Below are 24,512 nucleotides of genomic sequence, written 5' to 3'. Positions count from 1 at the left end.
TGCTTCTATTTCCTGAACAGATAGTTCTTCCTTCAGTTTGCGATTTGGATGTCTAGAATTTTGAAGCAAATGCAGTATCCAAGCTGTAAGACAAATAATTCACGAATATCTAGTAAAACGATGTAATTACCATTTTTATCAGAAGCAATTGAGGTAACTAAGGTATTATTTTCTACAATTGGACTAAGTATATTGTGCTTTGATTTATGCCACTCGCACTATAAATCAGAAGGTAAGAAAGAGATGTCACAAACAACTCATCAACCAAAAATTGTGTAAATAATTCCTCTTTTCTTTCCTTAGGAACTTCTACATTTAATTGCATTTGAGAAACAGACCAGTTTTTTTCAGGCTATGGTGGAACTCCCACTAGTTAAGTCTAAACAAAGTTTCAGCTGAACAACCTGCAACCTGGGATGTTAGCGAGATTGGAACTTGCAAAGATATGCTTCTATTGCTTCTTTGATACTAATCTTCTTATTTCATTTATTCACTTATAAATAAAAGTTCCCTAGTGATTTTTATTCTTGATCCATTGTGTGAAGAAATTCATAGTTACAAATCTGAAAAGAATACATTATTAATAGCTACTTAAATAGTCCAGTGAAATAATCCAGTAACAACTATCAAAATTTTCAACTTAATACAATCAATTTCGTACATGAGTGCATTTCTGAATATAATTCTTTAAACTTAAAAATATTCAACAAAATTCATTTGCAGTCTTGTATAAATTCCAATTTTTGATAGTGACATCTTCAAAAAATTTAAATAATTGCTGTCGCTATCTCGCACTTCACTTTGCAAAATTCAACGCAAATGATCCAGTTGAAGTGGCTGTTAAAATTACATCGCAGCACTATAGAAAGTTTTCATGGTGGCAGAATTTTCACCATCAATGAACTCGATGAAAGGAAGAAATTCTAAACTTAAAATTTAGATAAAGTTATTCATACTCAATATCAAATTTATGATTGACAGCTTTGCTATTCAGAGTTGCTCAGTATAATTAAAAAAATTAAAAATCTAACTTTAAAACGAATGCACTTTACTGTGAAATAGAAGCTGGTGGTGATAATTGTCTTCATGTATTCTTTTGAGTTGGCTTCAAAAAGGAAGCCAATCTTTTTTGATTTTCCCACCAAACTTCAAAACTTTGATCTTAGTCAATTTTACCTTTCCTTTTTGAATGGAGGAAGAATTAACAGAACTTTCAGCCTTTAAAATTATGTTAAAATACATTTCTACGCTTACTTCTGCTTTTATGAAAGTTTTGGTATATTCTGTTATTATGCATTCATTTTGGTATTTTTCATCATCTAGTAATAAAGAGCATATTTTGTTATCTATTTCAGTTAATTGAAAATAAATTCTGCATAAATTAGTAAAATTAGATATGTTCTTTTCCTTAACATTATTTCCTTTTAATAATAAGCCATTCAAGCCATTAAAGCACTTCGTAAAATTAGCTGTCATAGGTAAGATTTTTTAAAAAGCGATTCCATTTTCAGAATAATAGTTAATTCAATAAATGTACCTTTAAAATGATCATGTTGTTTAAGTCACCATGTTACAAAACTATCTAAATTTTATTCGTTCAGTCAATTCTCCAGTAAAAAAATGTAAACAAGGAATAAATTATCAAAATAAAGTAGGCATTCCACTTAAATAATAAAAATATACAATCCACCTAATTATGAAAAGGCAGTACATCTGCATTTTTAATATTCTTAAAATTTAAACTAAAAATACACTGGTCATAAAAATTAGAGGATAATGGCAGAATTAAAATGTAATTGATACTTGATGAAAAATTATTACAGTACAAAGTCTTTAATCCGGACATCCATAATCAGGAATGATCTATAATCTGGACCTCAAAGCTACAAACTTTCTGCACATGCATAGCGTTTACGTATGCGCATATAACCTTTATGCATACGCATATGCGTTTAATGTATAACGGACGGTAAAAGCTAGGCTAAAATTATCTAATTATCTATTTCAGTTAATGTTGCAGATTGCATTGTTCCTTAATCTTCTAATTGGATTCGGCTTATTATTTTTTGCAGACTGTTAGAGCAGTTTTATAAAAAGTAAGCTTGAACTTTCGATTATGTCAAAAAGAGTTTTCGATTCTGGAGCTGCCAAAGGATCTACAAAGCGAAAGCATGTTTCGATGTCCATCAAACAAAAAGTGGAATTGCTGCAAAAAATTGATAAAGGCATGAAGAAAGTGACAGAGAGGTTAGTGAAGGCGAAATAAATTTCGATTGACAAGTTAGTCAGTTTTCTCGGCACAGCAATTACAGGACTTGAACAGCGGAACTGTGTAACTGAACAAGAAATTATGTCTGTTTATAGAATTAAAGAGAAAGTATTAGCACATAAAACGAAACAACTTAAACAACTTACATTAAAAGAAATGTTTAATAAAGTAAACAAATAAATATTAAGCTTTTTTTTTTTTGTAAATTTTGATCATAATTGCTCTTTATTTCATAAATTATGGTTTCATATTTTTAATTTTTTAAAAATTTCTGCATGCCATCTTACCAGATTTAATTTGATGATCTATAATTCGGAGAAACCCCTAATCGGGAATCGCCGAAGTCCCGACTAGTCTGGATTAAAGACTTTGTACTGTAATAGAAGTTTGTACCAAAGAATTAATTAGCATAAAATACATTGATTGATACATTGATTGCAGTAAAGCCAAACTTATGACAATTGGAAAATGATGGAAAAATGATAAAAATTTTTCTTTAATATGGTGTATGCTCACTTCATACAGATATGCATACTTCACATCTTGATTTCGTACACTTTGCCAAAGTGTTGATTGTCTTGCGGAATTGCATGGCACTCTTCTAAAAGTGCACTTTTCAGCTCCTGGAGGGTCCAGGGAAGAATTTGGCATCCTAAGGCATCTTGCATATTCTGAGTCAGGATCAAGTTGGGTGAGTGGGGTGAATGATATGTTCTGTTTGAAAGTATTCTGACACCACATAAGCTCAGTATGCCATCCATCGGGGGGGGGGGGAACCTCTGGGCCAACAGCACTCCTAAACAATCTAACTTGGTGTTCCAGTACTTCATCCACATATCTCTGAGTGGTTACAGAACCTCCTTTAAAGATATGCAGCTTAGTGTGGCCATTTATCACCCCTAAATTATTAAACTGCAATCTGGGAAACAAAATATTTTAAACACAAGGGAAGGCAAGTTGTGTGTTCCTTCCTCTGTCCAGATCAAAACACATCTAGAATCACTGTTCAGACTATAACTGGACTCGTCAGTAAACAATACTCTGGCCAAGTCGTCTTGTCTCCATTGGACATGACTAGTTTAAATGGCCTCTTTTGTAAGCTGGAGTGAGTAGGACATGAACCATTGGTTTTTCTCACATAGAGTCTAATTTTGTTACATAGAATTTTCTCACATAGAGTCTTCATTCAGTTAGTAGAATGACTAATTAGAGTTCCTGTGGCAGCCTGAAGGTCTAAAACCAAATCTTTTGTAGTAGCTTTGTGGTTTCTTAAAGCCAACAATGATAGAAAATTGTCTTCTAATCTAGTTGTTGCTCTTAGTCACCCCTGACCAGGCTGTCTGTCATCTGATCCTGTGCTTAGAAGCTCTAAATTCTTGATATGACACTTGAGGGATATTCAACTCTTGGGCAATCTCCATTTGCATTTGACCTCCCTCGATTCTACCAATTGTTCACCACTTTTGACACAGCGGCCGACCGGTAAAGCCACTGAACACTGGTAGTTCAGTCCGAGGTTCGAATCTCGCGAACGGGCTGGCTGCATGGGCGTTTTCGTGGTTTTCCCCATGTGTAACGTGTATACGAGCCAGTTTCCCTTAGAAAGTCCTCCACGAAAGGCATCCCTCCCCTTAGGCAGATAGCCCTAGTGTGCTTTGCCATAATTAAATACACCAACACCACACCACTTTTGATATTCACTTAAATGATACCTCTGAGCCATAACTACTGAATACTGATCACGCTCAGAAACCATGTTCACTTTAAACAACACTACAGACGGTAATTCCAACATGTGTCCATTGCATACCACATTGTCATTCACCGAATTTGCATATTTCCAGCATGGATGGAAGTGCAGTTTTGTGTTAAAATTTAACATAAATAATTACAGCATTGAGCATTTTTTGCAGCATTAAGTTAATGAGCATATTTTTTTCTCATTATCCTTTAATTTTGATGATCAATGTACAATGTTGTCAAAGTATGAAAAATTAAATAAAGGAAAAATTAGTTTATACTGTTGTTGACTTGCTCATGACACGTTTTTCAATTATATATGACTTGCTTCCTCAACGTTAACCTGAATGATCGAGAGTCTACTGTATATTCAATGAATCATTTGGAAAATGTTATATATATTGTACATCTTGGTACTATTTTGGCTGTTTCCCCATGGAAAATGTTTCAACATTTATAACATAACCAGAGTTGCCAACTCTCCCGATTTTCAACCGCTCTCCTGCCAACCTGATTTACAATATATTTCTCCCGACTTATTCTTAAAATTTCTCACAATTTTTATGGAACTTGACCTAATACTTCGTTATATGAACAAAAATAAATAAATAAATAAATAGATTATATCTAAAACAAAACCTTCGGAATCAGATGAGAACTTTCTGCTTTGTGAGTGAGAGCATATACGTATCCAGAAATGTCCTTCTCCAGTTCTCCACTGCATGTCGTCTGGCATATATTAGCCAATGAGCACAAAGCAAGCTCAAGGCTGTTATTTGGATTTTCTTTAGTTATTTCGTTCATCTTGTCCTGAGTTATGCGAGTACACGTGCCTTCGGCAAATAGTTTTAGAAATTATCATCTTTTATTATGTCTGCAAGAAAGGTGAAATACTCGTGTACGTTTCAAAAATTGTACACAGTTAACTTTCCTTCCGTTATTTTCTCAAGGAAATGTAATAAATTTGCGATGTGTACCATCTGTCGTTGCGATTTTTTCATGCGAAGTCGAAAAATCGCATCTGCCGTTGCGATTTTTTGATTTCGCATGGTGGAAGGGCGGATGTTCTCAAACATGTGCGTACACAAAAACACAAGGACAACATGAGTTGTTTTGAAAAAAAAACGAAAAATTAAATTTTTCATTGGAAACAAGGGACCAAAAAGTTATTAATGCAGAATGTCTGTTCTCTGCTTTTTTACTGGAGCATAACCTGCCACTGAATGCATCGGATCACGCTGCAGCTTTATTTTAAAAAATGTTTCCCGATAGTGAAATTGCTAAGAAATACTCAAGTGCAAGGACCAAAACAGGTGCAGTTGTTAAAAAAATGGGTTTGAAAAATAAATCTTTAGTTATTGATTGCATTAAAACAGCTTTGTTCTGCCTCTCTACGGAGGGAAGCAATGATACCGATTCAAAACTGTATCCAATTGTTGTTTCTTTTTTTAATCCAGAGTCTTCAGAAATTGAGTGCAGTTTACTTTCTGTCCTCACTTTAGAAGGACATTCAACAGGCTTTAATATAGCACAGCTAATTATTAAAACTTTAAAAGAAAATGCTGTTCCTCTGGATAATTGCTTAGCACTTGGTGCCGATAATGCACCTGACTGGTGTTGCAGGCATCTTAAAGGAAAATTCAGATTTGCAGATGTGTTTACTGTATGTTTATCTTGTGAAGAATATTTATGTTTTTTCCTTCGGATCTTAACAAAGCTTTTTGCTTTTTATTTACAATTCATTTTGCCATCATTCAGTGTTCTTAACATAGTTGTACAAAGCAGAATTCCATTAATTAATGTTTTGCAATCAATGATTTATGATCTGTTTAAAGACATTTTATCAAAGTTTGTAAAACCAGTCTGTGTTTTGTCTTGTAATTCTATACATGATGTGATTTATGGTGAAATAGAAAATCAGAAGGAAGATGATATGGTAATAGGAGCTGCAACTACAAAAGTAGTGAAAGAACTTTCAGAAGAAGACAAAAATAAGTTTTATCTTCTGTTAGAAGTTACTTCTGTTGAGTATCTGATTACATACTACATAAATTTCCAGTCAACAATGAAGTGATTTTGCATGCTAAAGTTGCTGATGATTTTGCTCTAGCAAATGCATCTTTTTCTGATATAAGGTACTTTTTGAACAGATTTCCTGCATTACTTCATTTAGTCATGAAAGATGATGATATTGATATTGCCACTTATAATAATGCAGTCGCAATTTTGCGGTTTACAATTAGAAAACTTGGATGAAGTTATAAAATCAGCTAGGATTGACACTCAGTGGAGTTTAATTTGAAAACTGAAAGGTGCTGATGGAATTTTAAAGTATAGTGAACTGTCTAGAATTATGTTGGCCATCTTGACTGTTCCCCATAGTAATGCAGAGTGTGAGAGGATTTTCAGTGTTACGAAAATGAGGACTAAATTTAGATCTAATATTAGTAATGGCACATTAGAAAAAACTTTTATTAGCAAAAGCAGGCCTACGTGGCAGTTGCTATGAATAAAATTCTGAAGTTTCTTTCTTAATGAAAGCAAAATCTGAACTATTCATAATATTTGTACGAAAACTGATGAAAGTGTCTTTTTTTTTTTTTTTTTTGTTGTTTGTTTGTTTGTGTTTAAACGATGCAAGTAATAAAAATGTTTTTTATGTGTAAGGTATTTTTGTGTTGCTTGCATTTAAGAATTAGTAACTATTTAAAGTTAATTCATTATTAAAAACTATATTTTTATCATTAAAAAAGTCTTTTTAACATTGTGAAAAATCTCCTAATTTCTTAAATCTCCTGATTTTTGAGTGTCATAGGTTGGCAAGTATGCATAACATTTCCAGTGTCATTTTTTCTGTACCTCAGCTACAGAATTTAGTTTTGCCATATTCTTTATTTCATAATTTTCTTGTGATAGATTCACCTGAAGTGTAATCCATGTTAAAGAGAGATGGAAAAGATTGTTAGAAAATGCATAAATTGTATGCATATATTTTATGCAGAAAATTAATTACTTAATTATTCAGAAAATTAATGTATTTTTAGGTACAACAAGTATTTAAAATGTGTATCCTCTTTTTGAGTTCATGCTTTCATTCTGGATCATAGAGAATCGTACACAAAAAAACCTCCCTCTACCATAAAAGTTTCCAAAAAAACTATAATTGAGAAGTCCTAGGTTACATATTAAGTCCTATTTCATAAACGTATTTTATTTATGATATTTAGGTATTTGGAAGATTCAAGATTATTCAATGGAACATTGCATTTCTTCCTTCACCAGTTTGCTCTTGTTTAACAATTCATCACAAATAAATATGCGTTTGACCAGGCATCCACATGTACTAAAAATAAATTTCAATTCTTCAAGCTCTTTATTTGATGTTTTTTAGGCTCATTGCACATGTTTAAGTGATGGAGCTTGTGTTTATGAGGTTAGTGTAATTATTGATTATGTCCTAAAACCAACATTAAAATTATCAGCTATTTAAGTCAAACATGAGCAATCTTTAAATTTAGTCCTTTCAAATATATTGAGACTCAGTTAGATTTCTATGAATATCTAGCTTTGTCAAATTTCCAAAAGACAGCTTTCTTTTCCCATTAAGGAACTTGCATAATAATTATTCACAGCATTCTGTAACAGGGTTTATGTAATAGCGTTACAAAAATTTAACAGAAGCTGTCATTCGCAAAGATTTGCTCTTTTATAAGCATAATGACACAGTACTATTAGGTAGTTGTTAAAATGTGTAATAAAGAATAATTGCAATGTAACGGAGGATAATTGCTAAATAATAAAATTTCCCCCAACACTTATTTTATACAAAGATAAAAATTAATGTGCTTTATGTGTTGAGTTTTTTTTTTTTTTTTTTTAAGTCTGTTTATAAAGAGACATGAGAAGAGTAGTTTCTTTTGGTTAAACAAGTATAGTTCATATTGAATAATATTTCCTTAATCAAAATGTCAGGGTTTCAGCTGAAGTATCATACTTACTGTGATAAATTACAGCTGCTTAAAATCTGCATTGTTTATGTATTTTATTCCACAAATTCATTGATTTTCTTATATTTGTATTTCAGAGACAGACATTAAACGACTTAGAACTCCACTATGAAATTCAGAGTAAAATTGCATCTGCTGCATTTAAGCTTGCTAATGATATGACAGCACGAAAAAGTGTTCGTAAGCTGCGCAAAGTTTCCTACCAGCAAGCAGCAAATAAGGTAATTCTTAAATCTTTAATAACTGAAAAGTTTGATTTTTTTTAACATATAATAGATTTTATTTTCATTTATTTATTTTTGTGTGTATGTTTGTGTATGTGTTTATAAGATTTTAATTCATTGTTTAATTGTTTTATCATGTTTTGTGTCTTTAAAGTTTCAGCTATGAATTATGGCTTGTTGAATGTTTTGTGTCAATTCATTAATGAAAAAACTAAACTCAGTAGCACAACAGCCTTTAGTGAGCCATGACCTTCAGTGCTCTGATATCTGCTTTCTTGACCATGGGCCTTGGGGTGCATGAGCATATACCCTGGACAAGTGATCAGCTTGTCACAGGAGTCGCCAAGCAAACTTGCTGCTCATTCTATCGACCTACTCAAAGATGAAAGGCTGAGTCAACCTTGTCCAGGGGATCGGACCCTGGACCTGTGCTGCTGCTGAGTGATGTGCTAGCCACTATGCCATTGGGCTTCAATTAATTAACTTACTTAGCTTTAATAGTTGTATTATTCTTAAGTGGTTTTAAAATTTTAGAATTTATATTATTTTTTGAATAAATATTGTGTTACATTTTGATAATCGTGTTCTTTTAGCTGAAGGAAATTGAACAAAAATTATGTACATTGAAAAGAGAGAAAGATACTTTAAAGAAAACTCAAAATGTAGCTAGCAGTGGTGAGTAATTAAAATTTTATATACTTAATTTTTATTCATAACAATTTTTTAAATATAAGTCTTTTCAAATACTTTTTCATTTTGATTATATATATTGTTACATTTCTACCAGTTTGTGGATTTGGAGTAATGACAAAACTTGATGAAGAATGAAAGCACAATTTATTATCCAGTATTACTCAGGATAGCTGCAAAAACACGTTAACAGTCGTCAAGAAACTACAATAAACATGCTGAAACAATCAGCAACACAGCTTTCAGGCTATAATGGTGAAGACAGCTTCACAGCAAAGCATGAGAGTACAGTCCTCGACTTGGTTTGATCTTTCTCGGAATTCAGCACACTCTTGAGACTCTCCACGCTATAACTCACAATGCACTCAGCGATACATTTGACAACCAGACTAACGATCAACTCGTTAAACTCGGAGACACACTCAAGATATTTGCAATCGATTTTCTGCTCCACCTACCAGCAGGGTTTACATGGCTTTTGGCTTGCATTTGAGAACATTCTGAGCCAAACTGGTAAGAATTTGTTCCAGAAGGTTCTCCACTCGTATATGGCATGTTGCCAAATGGGCGATTTCTCCCAAATATGGCAACCCTAAACCCACCTTGCATGGAAGCTATTTTAACAGGGCTAGGCATTTCATAACAGTGCCCCCTTCCAAGGACTGCATCTCCTGGGCAGTACAATCCTTGGTCAGAAGCCAAATTGGATACAAACGAAACATAATAAAACAAACAAATAACATAACTAAAGAAACAAATATTTACACTATGTACAAGTTATACACACAAATTAACCACATAATAATTAAAAAAAAATTTTGAATGAATTTCAGTCTCAGGCTTTTCATCAAGTTTTACCTGGGTCAAATATTCTTTTACTGCAGTTCTTAGATGTATTTCTGTTTTGCATGTCACAGTCTGAAGATTCAGTCCTTTAAGACTTTTTAGCCACAGGAAGATCTGAAACAGTTTGCTGAGCACTCCATAGTTTATTTGCATCATGTGTACAGTTCACCTCAGTACTTTTAGCAGTTGGTACACTCTTGTTTTCTTCTATTTCTTGAAAACGAGTTCCAATTTTTTCATTGGAGTTTTGAATAGAATCCGATTCTTTATGAACAGAAGTAACCTGGTTTAGAATCAAGTTGTACAAATGGTATCATGAGACACATACTTAGTTTGAGAAGTGATTGTATTTTCTTGCAATATTGAAACACTCTGCTTAAGCTGTACACCAGTTTCTCCCATCTCAGCATCACATGTCAGATGGTTCATTACTTGCTAACTGCGACTTTGTAACTTCACTACCAGTTTCTATGAACTTAATAATCGCATTTCCATTTTCTTCCACTTCCACTTCAGGGACATGAGAATCAAAAGCTTCTTTTTCATCTTTTTAATCACATTAGATGTTTCATCCATCATTTCTTGATCTTTCTCAGACACTTCACCAGCTTCTTCCTTCATTTCTTCATCCTCTGATTCTTCAGATGCCACTTCTTTCATTTCCACATCTTCTTTTATGGCTCCAGTTTCTTCTGTAAGTTCCACTGTCCACTCACCATAGGAGTTGCTCTCGCAGCTTTTCTTGGCCGACTTTTATCTCTTCTTCTCCAGCTTTCATCTCAGCCCTCATCTCTTCATATCCAGCATTTATCTCATCATATCCAGCTTTGATCAGCTTTCAGCTCTTCATATCCAGCTTTTATTTCATCATCTCTTCTAGCCCGGCTTTTACAGCTGCTAAGAAGTCCATGAACTTTACTTCCTCTGCCATGGCTTTTCCTTGTAGGCTGGTCATTGGCATCCACTCGCAAATCCTACTTCTGACACCAGTTGTTGCATTTCTGTATGGGTTTATGGATTTGGAGTGATTAATGACAATACTTGACGAAGAATGAAAACACAATTTATTAGCCAGTATTTCTCAGGACAGTTCAAAAAACAGGTTTACAGTCATCGAGAAACTACGATAAACATGCTGAAACATTTAGCAACACAGCCTTCAGGCTATCAGGCTGAAATGGTGAAGACAGCTTCACAGCAAAGCATTAGAGTACAGCTTCCAACTTGGTTCGGTCATTCTCGGAACTCTGCGTACTCTCGAGACTCTCGATGCTACAACACAAGAGATGAGTATAATGTGTATCCAACAGCACCCTGTACTATCACAGTAGGTCCTGGTCTTGTATGATGATAATGATGAATGCAAGCTGGCAGTATCCATCATGGTGCTGTATGAAGAGTTGGAATTCGTCTGCAAAATCAGTGGTATGCCCCTCCTTTGTCCATTGTTATTGTTCATCACACTACTGTAGGTGCACCTGTCTCTGCTGCAACATCAAGGGAGGTCACAACAATGGTCGCTATACTGACAGTCTGAGGTGCAGTTGACATCATCAAATTGTCTGTTCAGACATTTGTTGTCCAGCACAGGAGCCAAAGGGAATGTGACAAGGCTGTATGATACCACGAGGCCAACAAAACTTCATGTCTGTTCTCTTGGACATTAGTGGTTTGAGACCACCGAGATCCTGTGTGGTATTCAGTATGGCTCTCATGTATGCAACAATTTGATGTTTGCCTGACAGGCATAAGCTCCTGATCAACATAAGCAATAGTATTGCCAAATAATTTATTGCTGTCCCATGATCGTGCTGCATGAATAGGTCACAATCATGCTGCAGTCAAATTCCAACATGTACTAGAATTTCTCCTTCTTTCACAAAGCATAACATGACCTTTACCCGAACATCCGCGACACAAATGCAATTTCCAAATAAGAAACTCACTGTACAGTCTTCGAATTCATACACAGTGTAGATGACGTTATTCATACTTGCCTTATATGCATGTTCTGGAATGCTAATCATTTGCATATCCCAGCATGTAGTACTTTTCATGCAAATTAGGTATCTATTGCATGCCTCCTTCATGGCATAGCAATTCTAATGACCCACAGTGTACAATTAGTACGAAGTAAGGAATTTTAAAAGGAAAAGATGTCTTGTGGTGGAAAATTGTGTTAGAAAATATTTCCAGTTCTCTAAGTATAGTAAATTACGGTGTTTAATAATTTGGATCTGCATGCTTTTCCAGATCAGGATTTTCACACTTTTTACAATATTTAATGTTTTGTTTTTCCATTTTTGCTTATAATGATCATGTTTTCGACTATCTTTAAAAGTCTATTCTCTGCATGTTTCTGCTTAGGAGGCATAAGATGCTGCTTTTCCTTCTGGAAAAAAAGAAAAAAAAAATTTCTTCAAAAGTTCCTGTACAAGCCTTTGCCTGAAGTTTCTTCTTGATATTTTACTTTGTGTTACATTCTCATAAACAGTTATGCATTTAGTTCTGCAAAATCAAAAAATTATTGTAAAATATTTCAGCCAACCAATATTGAGTAGTATATAAAAAGGTGATCTATGAATGTGATCTGCCTCATTTGTGTACAGCATGAAATGCCACCCCAAAGTAGTCTTAGTTATCATAGTATTTAGTTTATCCCTCCAGAGATGAATTTCAGTACAGATCCTGTTAATGTTCAGTATAGTGATGCTCTGAAATATTTTCATGTGGCTTATGAGACTTGAAATTTTACTGTATATTTACTTTTTAAAAAGAAAAATACTGAGAACTAAAAGCATATTAATTTTTCAAAAGCTGGTTCCCTGAACTATAAGTATTTTCAAAAGAATTTTTACATAAATTAAGACTAACAAACATGCTTAATGAGCTGATTCTCTGGTATCAAATTAATGATAAACTAACAGTCTAGTAGCTTGTATTGTGTTTTGTAAGTATCTGAGCACATATTCAAGAATCTTTTCTCTCACCCTAAAAAGGTGTGTTTATGATATCCTTTAACTTTTTATTGGGAAATATGGATATATTATGCTGTGTGCAATGTGGAAAGGTTTATTATTATTATGAAGATTACAAGTTTCTTTTATTATGAAGATTATTTAAGATATTTTCCCCCTCCGCTGTAGGCTTTCAGTGTTTTATATTGATAGGGCAGTCAAACTGATCGCTTCTGAAGTTCTAGGTATAAGCATGTGATATGCATTGCATAAATCTTTTTTGCTCATAAATTGAAATTATAGTATTTTTTGGTAGTGAAATTTTCTATGCTGCATATTTGACTAATTTTAGGAAAAGTCATAAAATTTCACCTTCAGAGCTAATATGTTGTGAAAGATACATGGACATAGTGTTTCAAAATGGTCAGTTTCATCACTGCTGCAGTTCTGGTGTTAAGCAGTCAGTTGGCCTCTATTTGGAAAACAAGTAGCAAATCTTGCATGCAAGCAATCAAATGTATGTGAGTGTTGTAGCTAGGACATTTGAAAGGGGGAAATATGTATGTAATATTACAGCTAATTTAACGGCCAAAAAATATGCTGATAAATGTAGTTGTTAAATTAATGATTATTTTTCTCTTTTGTAGATAATGTTTTGCATGCCTCCAAAATTCCAAATCAGTATATATTATGATTACCAGTGGCTTTTAGATCATAAGTTCAACATTTCTTCTCTTTTAGGTTTAAAAAAAAAAAAAAAAAAAAAAAAAAAAAAAAAAAAAAAATTCTTTCAGGCAATAAATTAGAATCTAAATAGGAAGGATGTAGTTTTTAAGTCTGCCTATAATGGATTTTCTTCACTGTGTGTATCTTTTTTTCACATTAATACTTGGAACATGCATGTAGATTGTACAGTACTTGTATAAATAATAAACAGTTATAAATTATAGACAGTGCAGTAATTGGATAAATTATACACAGTAACAGACAGTACAGTTCTTGGATTCTATTGATGTCAAATGTAGTACTGTAAATTGCTACTAACAATTCGGGATAGCAGATGCTGCATTGATATTAGTTTCTAATACTCTGTGTAACAACTGTTGTCCTAAGAAAGTGCATCTGTAGGGATTTGTTGTTAAAAAATAAATGCTGTTTTTTTCTCCCCCAATTCAATAAAAATTAATTAAAAATTCTGAAAAATGTTGCAAAATTTTACTTAAAGTATTCATGCTTAGCAACCTTTTATTGCTATGAAATTATAAGTGTGCATTTTATTAAAACATTGATATTATACAAAAGATATTCTAAATTGTAATCGATTTTATAAAAAGTTTGATATTCAAATGCATTTGAGATTCATATATTAATTTTCACCATAGGTACAGTTGATGACAGTGGAATAAATCGTCTAGGTCTACCTATTTCTTCTTCAGATAACTCAATTTCTGATCAGAGTAATTTTAACTCAACATTAAATGTAAGTGTTTTTCTTTGTTGTGTGTAATATACATTTCTTAAATATTCTTGGTTGCTGTTAGCAGTTTCTTGTAAAAGTAGTAAGAAAAAATGTTAATGTATTTAGAAATTAAAAAATGGGAGAATTAGATATTTAAAAAATTAAAAAAGGAAATATTTGCTATTTATTTCTCTTATTATGTAATAGCACATAACTAGTACAAAAGTTATCATATTTGACAGCTATTCATAAATACAATTATTTTATAAGCTTCTAGACCATAACATAACAAGTAAGCTAAAATCATTGAAGATCTTATTTGTGCATTTAAAAATAGCATTGCTATATTAAAAGTAATATTTGTCTTTGATGCTTGAATCGTATGTGTTTATATAGAGATTACCATATTTACTAGCGTATTTCTCTCCCTTGCATAATTTTTCCCTAGTCCTCTCAGCATATGATTTAAAAAACTTCTGACTTAGGATTACAGTATAAAATAAATGTTCAAATAGAAAAATATTTTGTTTAAGCAAAAAGAATGTTATTGAAATGGATAAGCCTTTTGAAATGCACAATAATATTAGTTTATCTTTATGTGTGCTTTCTAATCTGCTATAGGTTTAACATTTAAGCTGTGTCTTCAGAAAGGATATGCACTGTCTGTTTTTCTCCTTCCAATTTGTAAGTCGTAGAATTAATAGGCAGAGGGAGAAAATATGTGAATAAATATGGTGTATGAAAATGACATATTTACAAAAGTCTGCCAAAGTAATGTAAGTTTGAATTGCAGTGTGTTGAAATTGAAGGAAGTGGGAAAAAATAGATTTTCATTTGTAAAAAATTAACAAGGCTTTGAGAAGGTTTTATTTTAGAAACACGCAGGACTGTATGTAACTATGCATGTACTCCAAGTGAAAAAAAGAAAAAGAAAAAAAGGAAATTATTAATATGTTGCCGAGCTTTTTTTTTTTTTTTTTTTTTTTTCCCTTATAATTAGTTAGCAATTGCTACCGGTAAAAACATTTATAAAAATGTAAATATTTTCATTTTCATTGTTAATTTTTGGGTTATTATTATGTATAAAACTTTCACTGAAGTATTAAAGAAGGTGCTTGTGAAATATATTTTATTTTGGGAGATACAAGTAGATTTTAATTTTCACATTTCATGAATGCAAGAATTTTTGCAAAACATTGGACATAAAGTCAGTAACATGGCCATTAAAAGTCTAAATGATTCTGACAATTATGCCGTGATAATTATCTCATTTCAATAAATAAATTGCATATCACAATTTAGTGCTGAATCCTGTATGAATATCAGTGCAAAGAATGTACAATATTTTATGTAGGCTTTATGCCCATGTTATCTGATATTGTTGCTAGTAGCCATATGTGCCATAATGAACATTTGAAATGCAACTATTGTGTTAGAGGGTACTTCAAATTTAGTTTTTATAATTATAAACATACAAAGAAGACATGGATTTCATCCTGTGCACAGATATCTCATGCTGCTTTTGTTCAGACAGATCATTTCCATTTTGCATTGTTTGCAACAGACATCTTTGTGTCAAAGTGGACCCATTTTGAAAGAAGATATATATACTAATTAACATAAGTCAGAAATTGGAAAAACCAAAGCAAAACAGTATGTTTTAAATGGATGCAGTCTATGGTGACAGCTCAGTTTGCTGTCTTAGATATAGCCATCTTAAACTATGCACACCATAATTATTATTTGGCCGTTCCAGGTTCAAAGAGTTTCTACACTGTAAGAGAGGTGACAACTACAAATGTGACTTTTTTTTTTTTTTTTTTTTTAATCTGTAGCAATAATATGTAGTACACCATATAAAGGGTTAGTAAGCAGTCTTAATGTTCTGGTCAAGTATTTCTCATTTACTTGCTCTAGTTGGTATTTGAAATATAGCTGATATTTGAAACATCTTTTACTACATATATAACCTTATCAATGAATATCTGTATAAGTTAAGTCTACTCTTGAATACATCTGTTAAATCTGCTCTTTAATACGGGCAAAAAGGCTGGATAGAGAGTATTTTTATGTTTTCTCTTGTGTGTAAAGTAAATACCAATCAGTGTTCCTTAGAAAGTTATCTACAAAGATAGCTTTGTGTGTTTTGCTGCTTTCAAACAGACAAGCTTATACAGTTACAAGCAAATTTTTATATATATATACTAGTAAAGTATAAAATGGAATAGGACATGTTTTATTACGTTATTACTTATGATTTCTTGTATGAAATTGGTCCCACCATTGGCCATGTATCTAAAGCCATTATGCTGGGAATTCGGCTGGCTGCATGTTTGGTTTTTGAGGTTTTTCTTCGTGTGTAGTATGAATATGAGCCAATTTTTCTATGAATACATCATTCCCTTTAGGCAGGTAGCTCTTTTTGTCCTTTGTATAACTAAACCTAACCTATATGAAATCTGTACAAGTCTGATCTTGTAAGAAGAGATTTTTAGTTTACTAACTCTTGGAAAAAGTCATTACTTCTGCCTGACCCTTATATAAGAAATGGGCTACAGTTAGTCTATCGTTTTTCTCCTGTTCGGCAAGAGAAAAAAGTAGAATATCATTTTTGAAAATTGGCAATCATCGAGGAGAAATGTTTAGGATCATATAAATTTGAATTAAAAAAAAAAAAAAAGACACACATCTTTATATTTAAAGAAATTTTGAATGTATTTTTCTGTAAAATTACTCTTATTTCATTTTCCCCCCTCCCCTCTTCAATAGGCTGCTTCGGTTCCTCCTTCTACATCATTGCCTCAGCTGAGTGAAACTACATGTTTGTCGGCTCCTCCAAGTCCAGCAAAATGTCGGCAGCGGCATCAGTCTTTGCAACATGTTCCAGTTATCACTACTGATGTATATGAAGATGTTCTTCCATATAATGTACATACGAGAAGAAACTCATCATCATATTCTGCAGCCTCAGAATATGATACTGTTAGTTGTGGTAGCAGTAGCATTGCCTCACTTGGTATTCCCTATAGAAACAGGTATTATTTAGAAATTTTGAATTCATTTATCATGTAATATGATGTATTTAAATAAAACTGGAATTGTTTATTACAGCCTTTACAAATAAATTACAAAATACAAAATTACTTGATAAACAGCTATTGAAATCAGTGACTGAAGTAATAAAATTGATTGAAATCATTATGATCTGTTTCCATTTAGGAGGAGAGCTAGTTTTCAGGTGTTATCTTAACTATGCAATTATTATTAAGAAAGTTTAAATAAAACATATAAAGATTGGTTATGGCCATAAAAACGGTATGCCCTTCCTTTTCCTTTTTTTGTTTGGTTTTTGTGTGTTATGAATTAGTGATGCTTCATACCTATATATATATATATATATATGATTTAATAGTAGAAGAAATCCGGTACTTTAATTTTTGATGTATATGAAAATGATGTACATTCGAAGAGACTTTACTGAGTAGTTAGAAAGATGTATGCATAAACCAAAAACTTTCAGACGTGGCCAATTCGAAATTAATTTTATTCCTTGATAATTCACATTAAATCAGTTTTTTGTAGACAAAATATTTTTTAATCATAGTTGAATACAATAATTTTTTATGTACATGGGTTTTAATATAAGACGTCACCTTAGATAAGTAAACATAGCAGCAGAGGTTTTGCATGGCAGAAGAAGTTATGAAGTGACATAATTGCTCGTGAAACAGTATATATACTAGGTAGGTCCGTATGTATAGCTAAGCTGTGATTGGTTAATTTTTGCTTTGAAAGCAGAAAACGCAAGATCAGTGTGTGTGTGTGGTGAAAACTTTTCCTTTCTTTCTCCAGAGGCAGTGATAATGCATGAAAAGGGGAGAAAAACTTCTTTTTTGTTCTTTCCTTATTGTGAGTTATGACTCATTCCCCCTGGCTCTCGGACATTCTCTTCTGGATTCTTTTCAGCAAGTAGGCGCGGCAGAAAAAAAAGGGAGAGACTTCGTTCGACCAGATATGCGATCACGTGACTCTGGGTTCAAAGGTCTTATCTCTCCTGGCGTGGCGCCAATAAGTAGAGAAGGGGGATTTTTCGCCGTATTAGCTATTTGTCATTGATCGCTTCTCAACTTTTTTTTCTCCGCTGTGTAAAATTTTCGTTTCATTTATTGATGCACGTGTAAATTTTTAGTTTCGTTTATTGAAATATTTTTTTATTTATGTACGCAAGAGAATTTCACTATGAAATTTCTCGATATAAATAGCGATATTATACAATTAGAAGAAGGTGTCCGGAATGCATTTAGGTGGAATTGGATTGAACGGAGAGATGGTAATGGGGATACCATCGGCACATGGTGCAAGAAAATAAATGTTGCTGGACAAGCATATTGTGTTTTTTTGTAACTCACTGCTGAAGTATGGTGGGGAAGGATTCAAGGCTTTCACAAATCATTCTGAAACTGTGACGCACATAAAATATTCAAAGTGCATTAGACATTCAATGACTTTAAGTAATTATGCTAATTCAAAAAATACTGATGACTTACTGGAGACTGATGCTCGGCCATTGGATATAGTGACAAGAAAATCACACCAAGAGATATTAATAACTTCGTTTATCGCCGAGAATTCTCTCTCTTTCAATGTAGCTCCCAATTTAATTGAACTCTGCAAACAGTTGAGCCGCGATCAGACGGCACTAAACTCGTTGGAAATGTCCAGGACTACTGCATGTTATAAGATGAAATATGGGCTCGCAAAAACTATTAAGGAAAATATTATTAAAACTTTAAAGGAGACTCCATTTTCTCTAAATTTGGATGAAAGTACTAGCAATGCTCAAAAAAGTATACTGGCAATATTGGTGCAGTTTTATGACAACAATCAAAATGAAGTTGTAGTTCATCATTTTGCATCTCTAAAGATGGAATCTTGCAATTCAGAAGCTGTTTTTAAAGCAGTTGTTAATACTATTGAAGATAATAATATTCCATGGGCAAACTTAATTAGTGTATTAATGGACTCGTGTAACACCATGCGTGGAAAAAAAAAGGGTGTTGAAACCAGACTACAATCAAACAAAGCACCCCACTTATTAGATATTGATGGTGACACATGTCACACAGCTAATAACTGTGCAAAAAAATTTGCTTCATGTTTTGATAGATACTTAGAAAATTTGTTTGATGACATCTATTTTGATATGAAAAGCTGCAGTGAAAGAGAATTTTTTCAAAATCTGTGAATCCCTTCCCATTAAAAAACTTAAGCCCTTGAAGAGACCAGACCATAGGTGGGTGTACATTTTATGTGATTTAGAAAGAATCAAAGATCTGTGGGATGCTCTTATTGCATTTTATTTTCACTACTTGGATAAAACTCATAAAGGGGATTATTTTTCTTATGTTGAAACTGTATACAATAAAAGAAATATTTCTGCAGCTCAGAAAAAAATTGTTGAAGGGGTGTATTCTTGCTTGCATTCCCAACAACTCGCAAAGGATGCTTTAGCTCGGAAAAAAAGAATACTAAATGGGTTATTTGTTATGCAAAACAAAACTTTATTGCAGATGGCATTATATTCAGCAGTATTACCAGAGTTCAACACATATATTAAATTATTTGAAACAAAAAAACCAATGCTTCATTTAATACATTCCAGTATTTATAAATTGATGGCAAAATTTTTCTCTTTTTTTATGAAGCCAGAAAATATAGAGTGCACATCTTATAATGATTTATTAAAGGTTGATGTCACAAATCCAGAATTCCATCTACCTAGCAAAGTAATATTTACTGGTGCAGAAGCTTCCACTCTCATGAAGAAATTATCAAAAAATCATCCAATAGCAAAAAAATTCCAAATTTCTCTGATGAAAGCTTATACTAATACAGCACAGCATATGAAACAGAAATTACCCCTTAAAAATTCATATCTAATTAGTTTTACAGCATTAGATCCAGAGCTAAGAGGTAAAACCAGTACAATATTAGCTTTTGAAAAATTATCATCTTTTATGTCCCATATTTTTAGTGATAATGAAAAGTCAAAAGTAGAAGCTGAAATAAGGTTATACCAGAGTGATATTGATATCACCAAAGAAATGCTCTACACATCTGATGAAAGTGGAAATCAGTCAAGTGTACAATTGATAAATATTGGTCTAAAGTTTTTAATTTAAAAGATGATTTCACAAATGATTATAAGTATCCTACATTGGCTAAATTGGTCAAAGCCTGCCTTAGCTGCTTCCATGGCCCATTAGTGGAGAGTACATTCAACTTAATGGATACACTTGTCACTGACTATAGAACCTCTCTTAAGATTGATTCCCTAGATGCAGTGCAGACTATTAAATATGATTTAATGGCTTCCAAAGAAACCTCATGTGAAAAATATGGCTAAAAAAATCTAATGACTGATCCAATTCACAAAGATCTCTTACTGAATATGAACAGAAGTTGGAAAACATATCAAGAGGACTTAAAAAACATGTATTTCAGATGAGTCACCTATAAAAGTCTCTGAAAAAACTTCTACATTAGCAGAAAAGCAAACTGCTTCTACCTTTGCATGTGCAGTTCTCGAGGAAATTTCTTCAACTGTAAATGAGGCATATAAAAGTCAACCTTCCTGCAATTATGAAGTTCACCACAAAAGAAAGACAAGCCCACAAACATCAGAAAATAAAAAAAAGCAGCAGAAATTAGATAATTTTTTTTAAAGAGTTAATTCAGGTAATTTAAAATATTTACATAAAATGTAGTAGTTTATATGTTTGAAAATTTATGGTTATTAATTTTGCAAAAAAAGTAATTAATTGAACTTTTATAATTAGGTCATTCAATACTTCATAATTGTAATTTTTCATTTCTGTCCCCCCCCTTCTCGAAACTCCAAAATGTCGGTAGTAAGTCCGTAAAAATTTCAGGGGATTTTTTGGAATCCCACAAACACCCCTGATCTACTGAAACTTAATGGAAGATCTTCCTCAAAATACAGATGCTATGATAATGGCAAACTGCAGACCTGTGTCATATTACCATACTGACTTCATTTAATTAATTTCTCTTGATGCCTGGTTTAATGGCAATGTAATTTTTTTATGTATGCACACATATCGGAAATATTAAGGGTTCATTGTACACTTATGCAAGCAGTGAACAAAGTATCACTTAGCAATATAGCCTTACTTTTTTACATTATTATTTCTATTATATTTTGCATAGTTTGTTTAATAAGTTAAATTTGTATTGTGTATTTTAATATAAAAGTTTCATTTTTATGTTGAAAAAAATTAGCATTATAATAACAGCATCAATCTGTATTTAATTTTTGTATTCCTTGCTGTTTATTAATTTTATGTCTGAAAACTGATATAAATTCATAAAAAGCTATGTGCATGTATATGTTTAAGTGGGTATTTTTTCTTCATTAGGTTTGAAGCAAACCTTGACATTGAAGGTACAAATCACTACAGTGTTCCAAATCGTCGTGCTAGTCAAGCATTTAATGATCCTGATGATCTTCCTTTAGATAATAAAAGTCAAGCTTTAAATCCATGTTGTATGGACAATAATTTAAATTCATGTTGCATGGATAACAAACCGTCCAACAGATATGTGAATGTAATTCCTATGTCCTCATCCTATGATGAAAGACTCTACAGTAAAACTGGAGAATTCTCATTACCAGAAAGTCGATCTGCAGCTGGTGATTACATTTGCGATACAAATTCTATTGATAATAATGGTATTTTAGGTTGTAGTGAATCTATTTGTCAAAGATCTGTTCCTTGTGATTTGTCGAGAACAGACATGTTCAGCCACTCTTATTCAGAGAATTCATTGCATCGATCTCAAGCTAATTCTTTGCATCATAAATTAGAACATGTACACATAAGTGAGCCAGATTTAAATTTTGACAGTGTTGAAATGAAAAATGATTTACCTCATGTGTACAGTGTTCCTATGCTGAAAAATGTTCTTCCCTGTAATGGTGCCTTTCATGAAAATTCTTATAATTATGAAAATACTGAGTATTCTTTTAACACAAATAGCCCTAATGTCAAACAAATTGCAACACCTGTTTTGTTACAAGAAAGTAAAAGAGCTGTTTCTTCAAGCTCATTAGAATATTTTTCACCGAAAATTAAAACAAAAGAATGGGTAGAGACATCTCTGGATTCTCCAGTGTTGACTAAAAAACATAAGCCAAAACATTCTGAAGCATCTGATAATCATCTCTGCCATCAGCAGGCACAATGGGCTGAAAATGGCTTACCATCTATTGACCCTTATTATTCTGCTGGCCCTTATGCAACATTCCAAACTCAAGAGAACTACTTTGATGACTTCCACGATTTTCCTACAAGTAGTGCCTCTACTTTACAAAACTCTCCCCCTCTCTTACATTCACAGTCTAGCTTAATGAATACTCAAGAAGAAAATAATTCTAATACCAAAGGGTTTTTTCCATTGCAGATGCAGAGTGAAAGACAACAAATAAATGCTAATCAGTGCATATATTCAGATGAAAAGCAATACCATCATTATGAGAATACAGTAAGTTTGGCAAGAAATTCCAATCTTCCTGTCAATCCTAACAATTCTTATATGCATGACAGTTATGGTTCAAATAGTTTTAATATTGAAGTTCCAAATAGCAGACAGTTAAGTGAACATTCCATTTCTGATGAATTTGAAAACAAGCCCACCGTCTCTCGGACTGTTGCCGAACCACAGCAACCTCCTAAACATCCAAATCGTCGCATTAATGTGGCAGATAATTTTATAGATGAAAAACTGAATGTCCAAGATTTTCATAATGCACAAATAACTGATCATCATCATGAACCTGTGAATTATAGAGAAACTCCTTGCACAGTTTACTCAGAATCGCACTGTGATATGCCTGAACTAGCAATCCAGTATTCTCACAATTCCAGTTCGTATTCTGAAGCAACTCATGCTTCCAGATGTGAAATGTTTCCAGATGATACTCATGATGTGCAATCAGGTCAAACTTGGCAGGTTTCTGTAGCTTCTCCTAAAAGTGTTGAAAGTGCCCCTTTGTCACCACCAGTTCCTCAAAATATGAGCTTCTCACCCAGCGTGGAAGTAAATGTTGTGTCAGTTGGTCACTTTCAGCCATACTGGGAGGAAACTAAACCATATGAATTAGCTGACTTTTATAAATACAGTACTAAGCACAGGAAACAGCAGAGGATAATACCACCTGCTCATACAAATGAAAGTCAAACACAACAGGATACTAAAGATTTTTCTAATCAGCACCATTTTTATGGACAGATCACAAGGGAAACCTCCTGTGCATCTCAGAGGGATTGCACTTATCAAAATGAAGCACATGATCTCTCAAGTGTTGCACAACCACTAAAGTCTCACGATGTCACAAGCCATGTTCCTGTATTTGACCGTACAGGGCAGTTAGGATCACCTGCCATGTAGTAAGTTAACCTAATGTTATTAAAATTAGCCTTATAATCTTAAGTGTATTTTTCCCTATATTTGATTAGTATTATTTTAATGATACAGTATAGGTTGGTAGTATATTGCTATTTGGAATAACACTGCCAATGGAAATAGAACAAGTGTTTTCATTTTACGAAGAAAATTATTAGTTTATGCTTTAGTAGTAACTTAAACTCAAATAATAATTTTTGAACTTAGGTACATACATCAGAGAAATTTTTACTAATCACAATAATACTGAAAATGTGCATAAAATATTGTTAGTTGGATGTATTATGAATTAATTTTTTAAAAATTATATATAAATTGGGTATATTAATAAAAATAAGGACTAAAATTAATAAGTGCATTTGTTCTTTTAAATTGCCCAGTTTATTATGGCAACACTTTGTGAACAAATTATTTGTTAATTAAGTTTTTATGTTTGTATAACATCACTTGACAGATTTCATAGATTATAAATAGTATAACATAACATAGTTGTCCAAAAATGTTGAAGATTCCAATAAAGATTTTTCTGACATCAATAAGCATGTGTTCTTTATTGAAAATTGCGATTTAAAAATTTATTCTTCCCTCTTTTTATAAAATAATGAAATTTAGTTATATTGTTTTTAAAGTATTTTTTACCTTAACGTCTGGGACTTAATGCCATTTTTTGGAATAAATCTTCTGACAGCAGCATTGTTTGGTAAATAATATTAAAATATTGCCAAATTCAAGATGTAATAATCTTGCAAAGAACATGAACTAGCACTTGTGCAGAAAAGAATCTTAACTGTGCAGCTGCCCAAAGCAAAAAATAGCAGTGCTTATCACATGCTA

General features: G+C 32.6%; 1 protein-coding gene across 4 annotated transcripts in view; it reads left to right on the top strand.

Moving 5' to 3' along the window:
* The window catches only part of LOC118181300 (uncharacterized), a 243,838-nt gene that overhangs the window by 212,243 nt on the left and 7,083 nt on the right, over positions 1 to 24,512 (top strand). For all 4 annotated transcript variants that reach the window (XM_035350406.2, XM_085817136.1, XM_085817135.1 and 1 more), the window contains exons 17-21: positions 8,094 to 8,237; positions 8,834 to 8,915; positions 14,116 to 14,213; positions 16,962 to 17,227; positions 21,632 to 23,662. In XM_035350406.2, coding sequence (XP_035206297.2) covers positions 8,094 to 8,237; positions 8,834 to 8,915; positions 14,116 to 14,213; positions 16,962 to 17,227; positions 21,632 to 23,662 — 2,621 coding nt within the window. The remainder of the gene's footprint in view (positions 1 to 8,093; positions 8,238 to 8,833; positions 8,916 to 14,115; positions 14,214 to 16,961; positions 17,228 to 21,631; positions 23,663 to 24,512) is intronic.

The sequence above is a fragment of the Stegodyphus dumicola genome, chromosome 5 (assembly GCF_044657685.1).
Source record: "Stegodyphus dumicola isolate Sdum_Otavi_A_Nest chromosome 5, ASM4465768v1".
NCBI lineage: Eukaryota > Metazoa > Arthropoda > Arachnida > Araneae > Eresidae > Stegodyphus > Stegodyphus dumicola.
The sequence above is the reverse complement of the archived record's forward strand: the minus strand, read 5'-3'. Positions and strand labels throughout refer to the sequence as shown.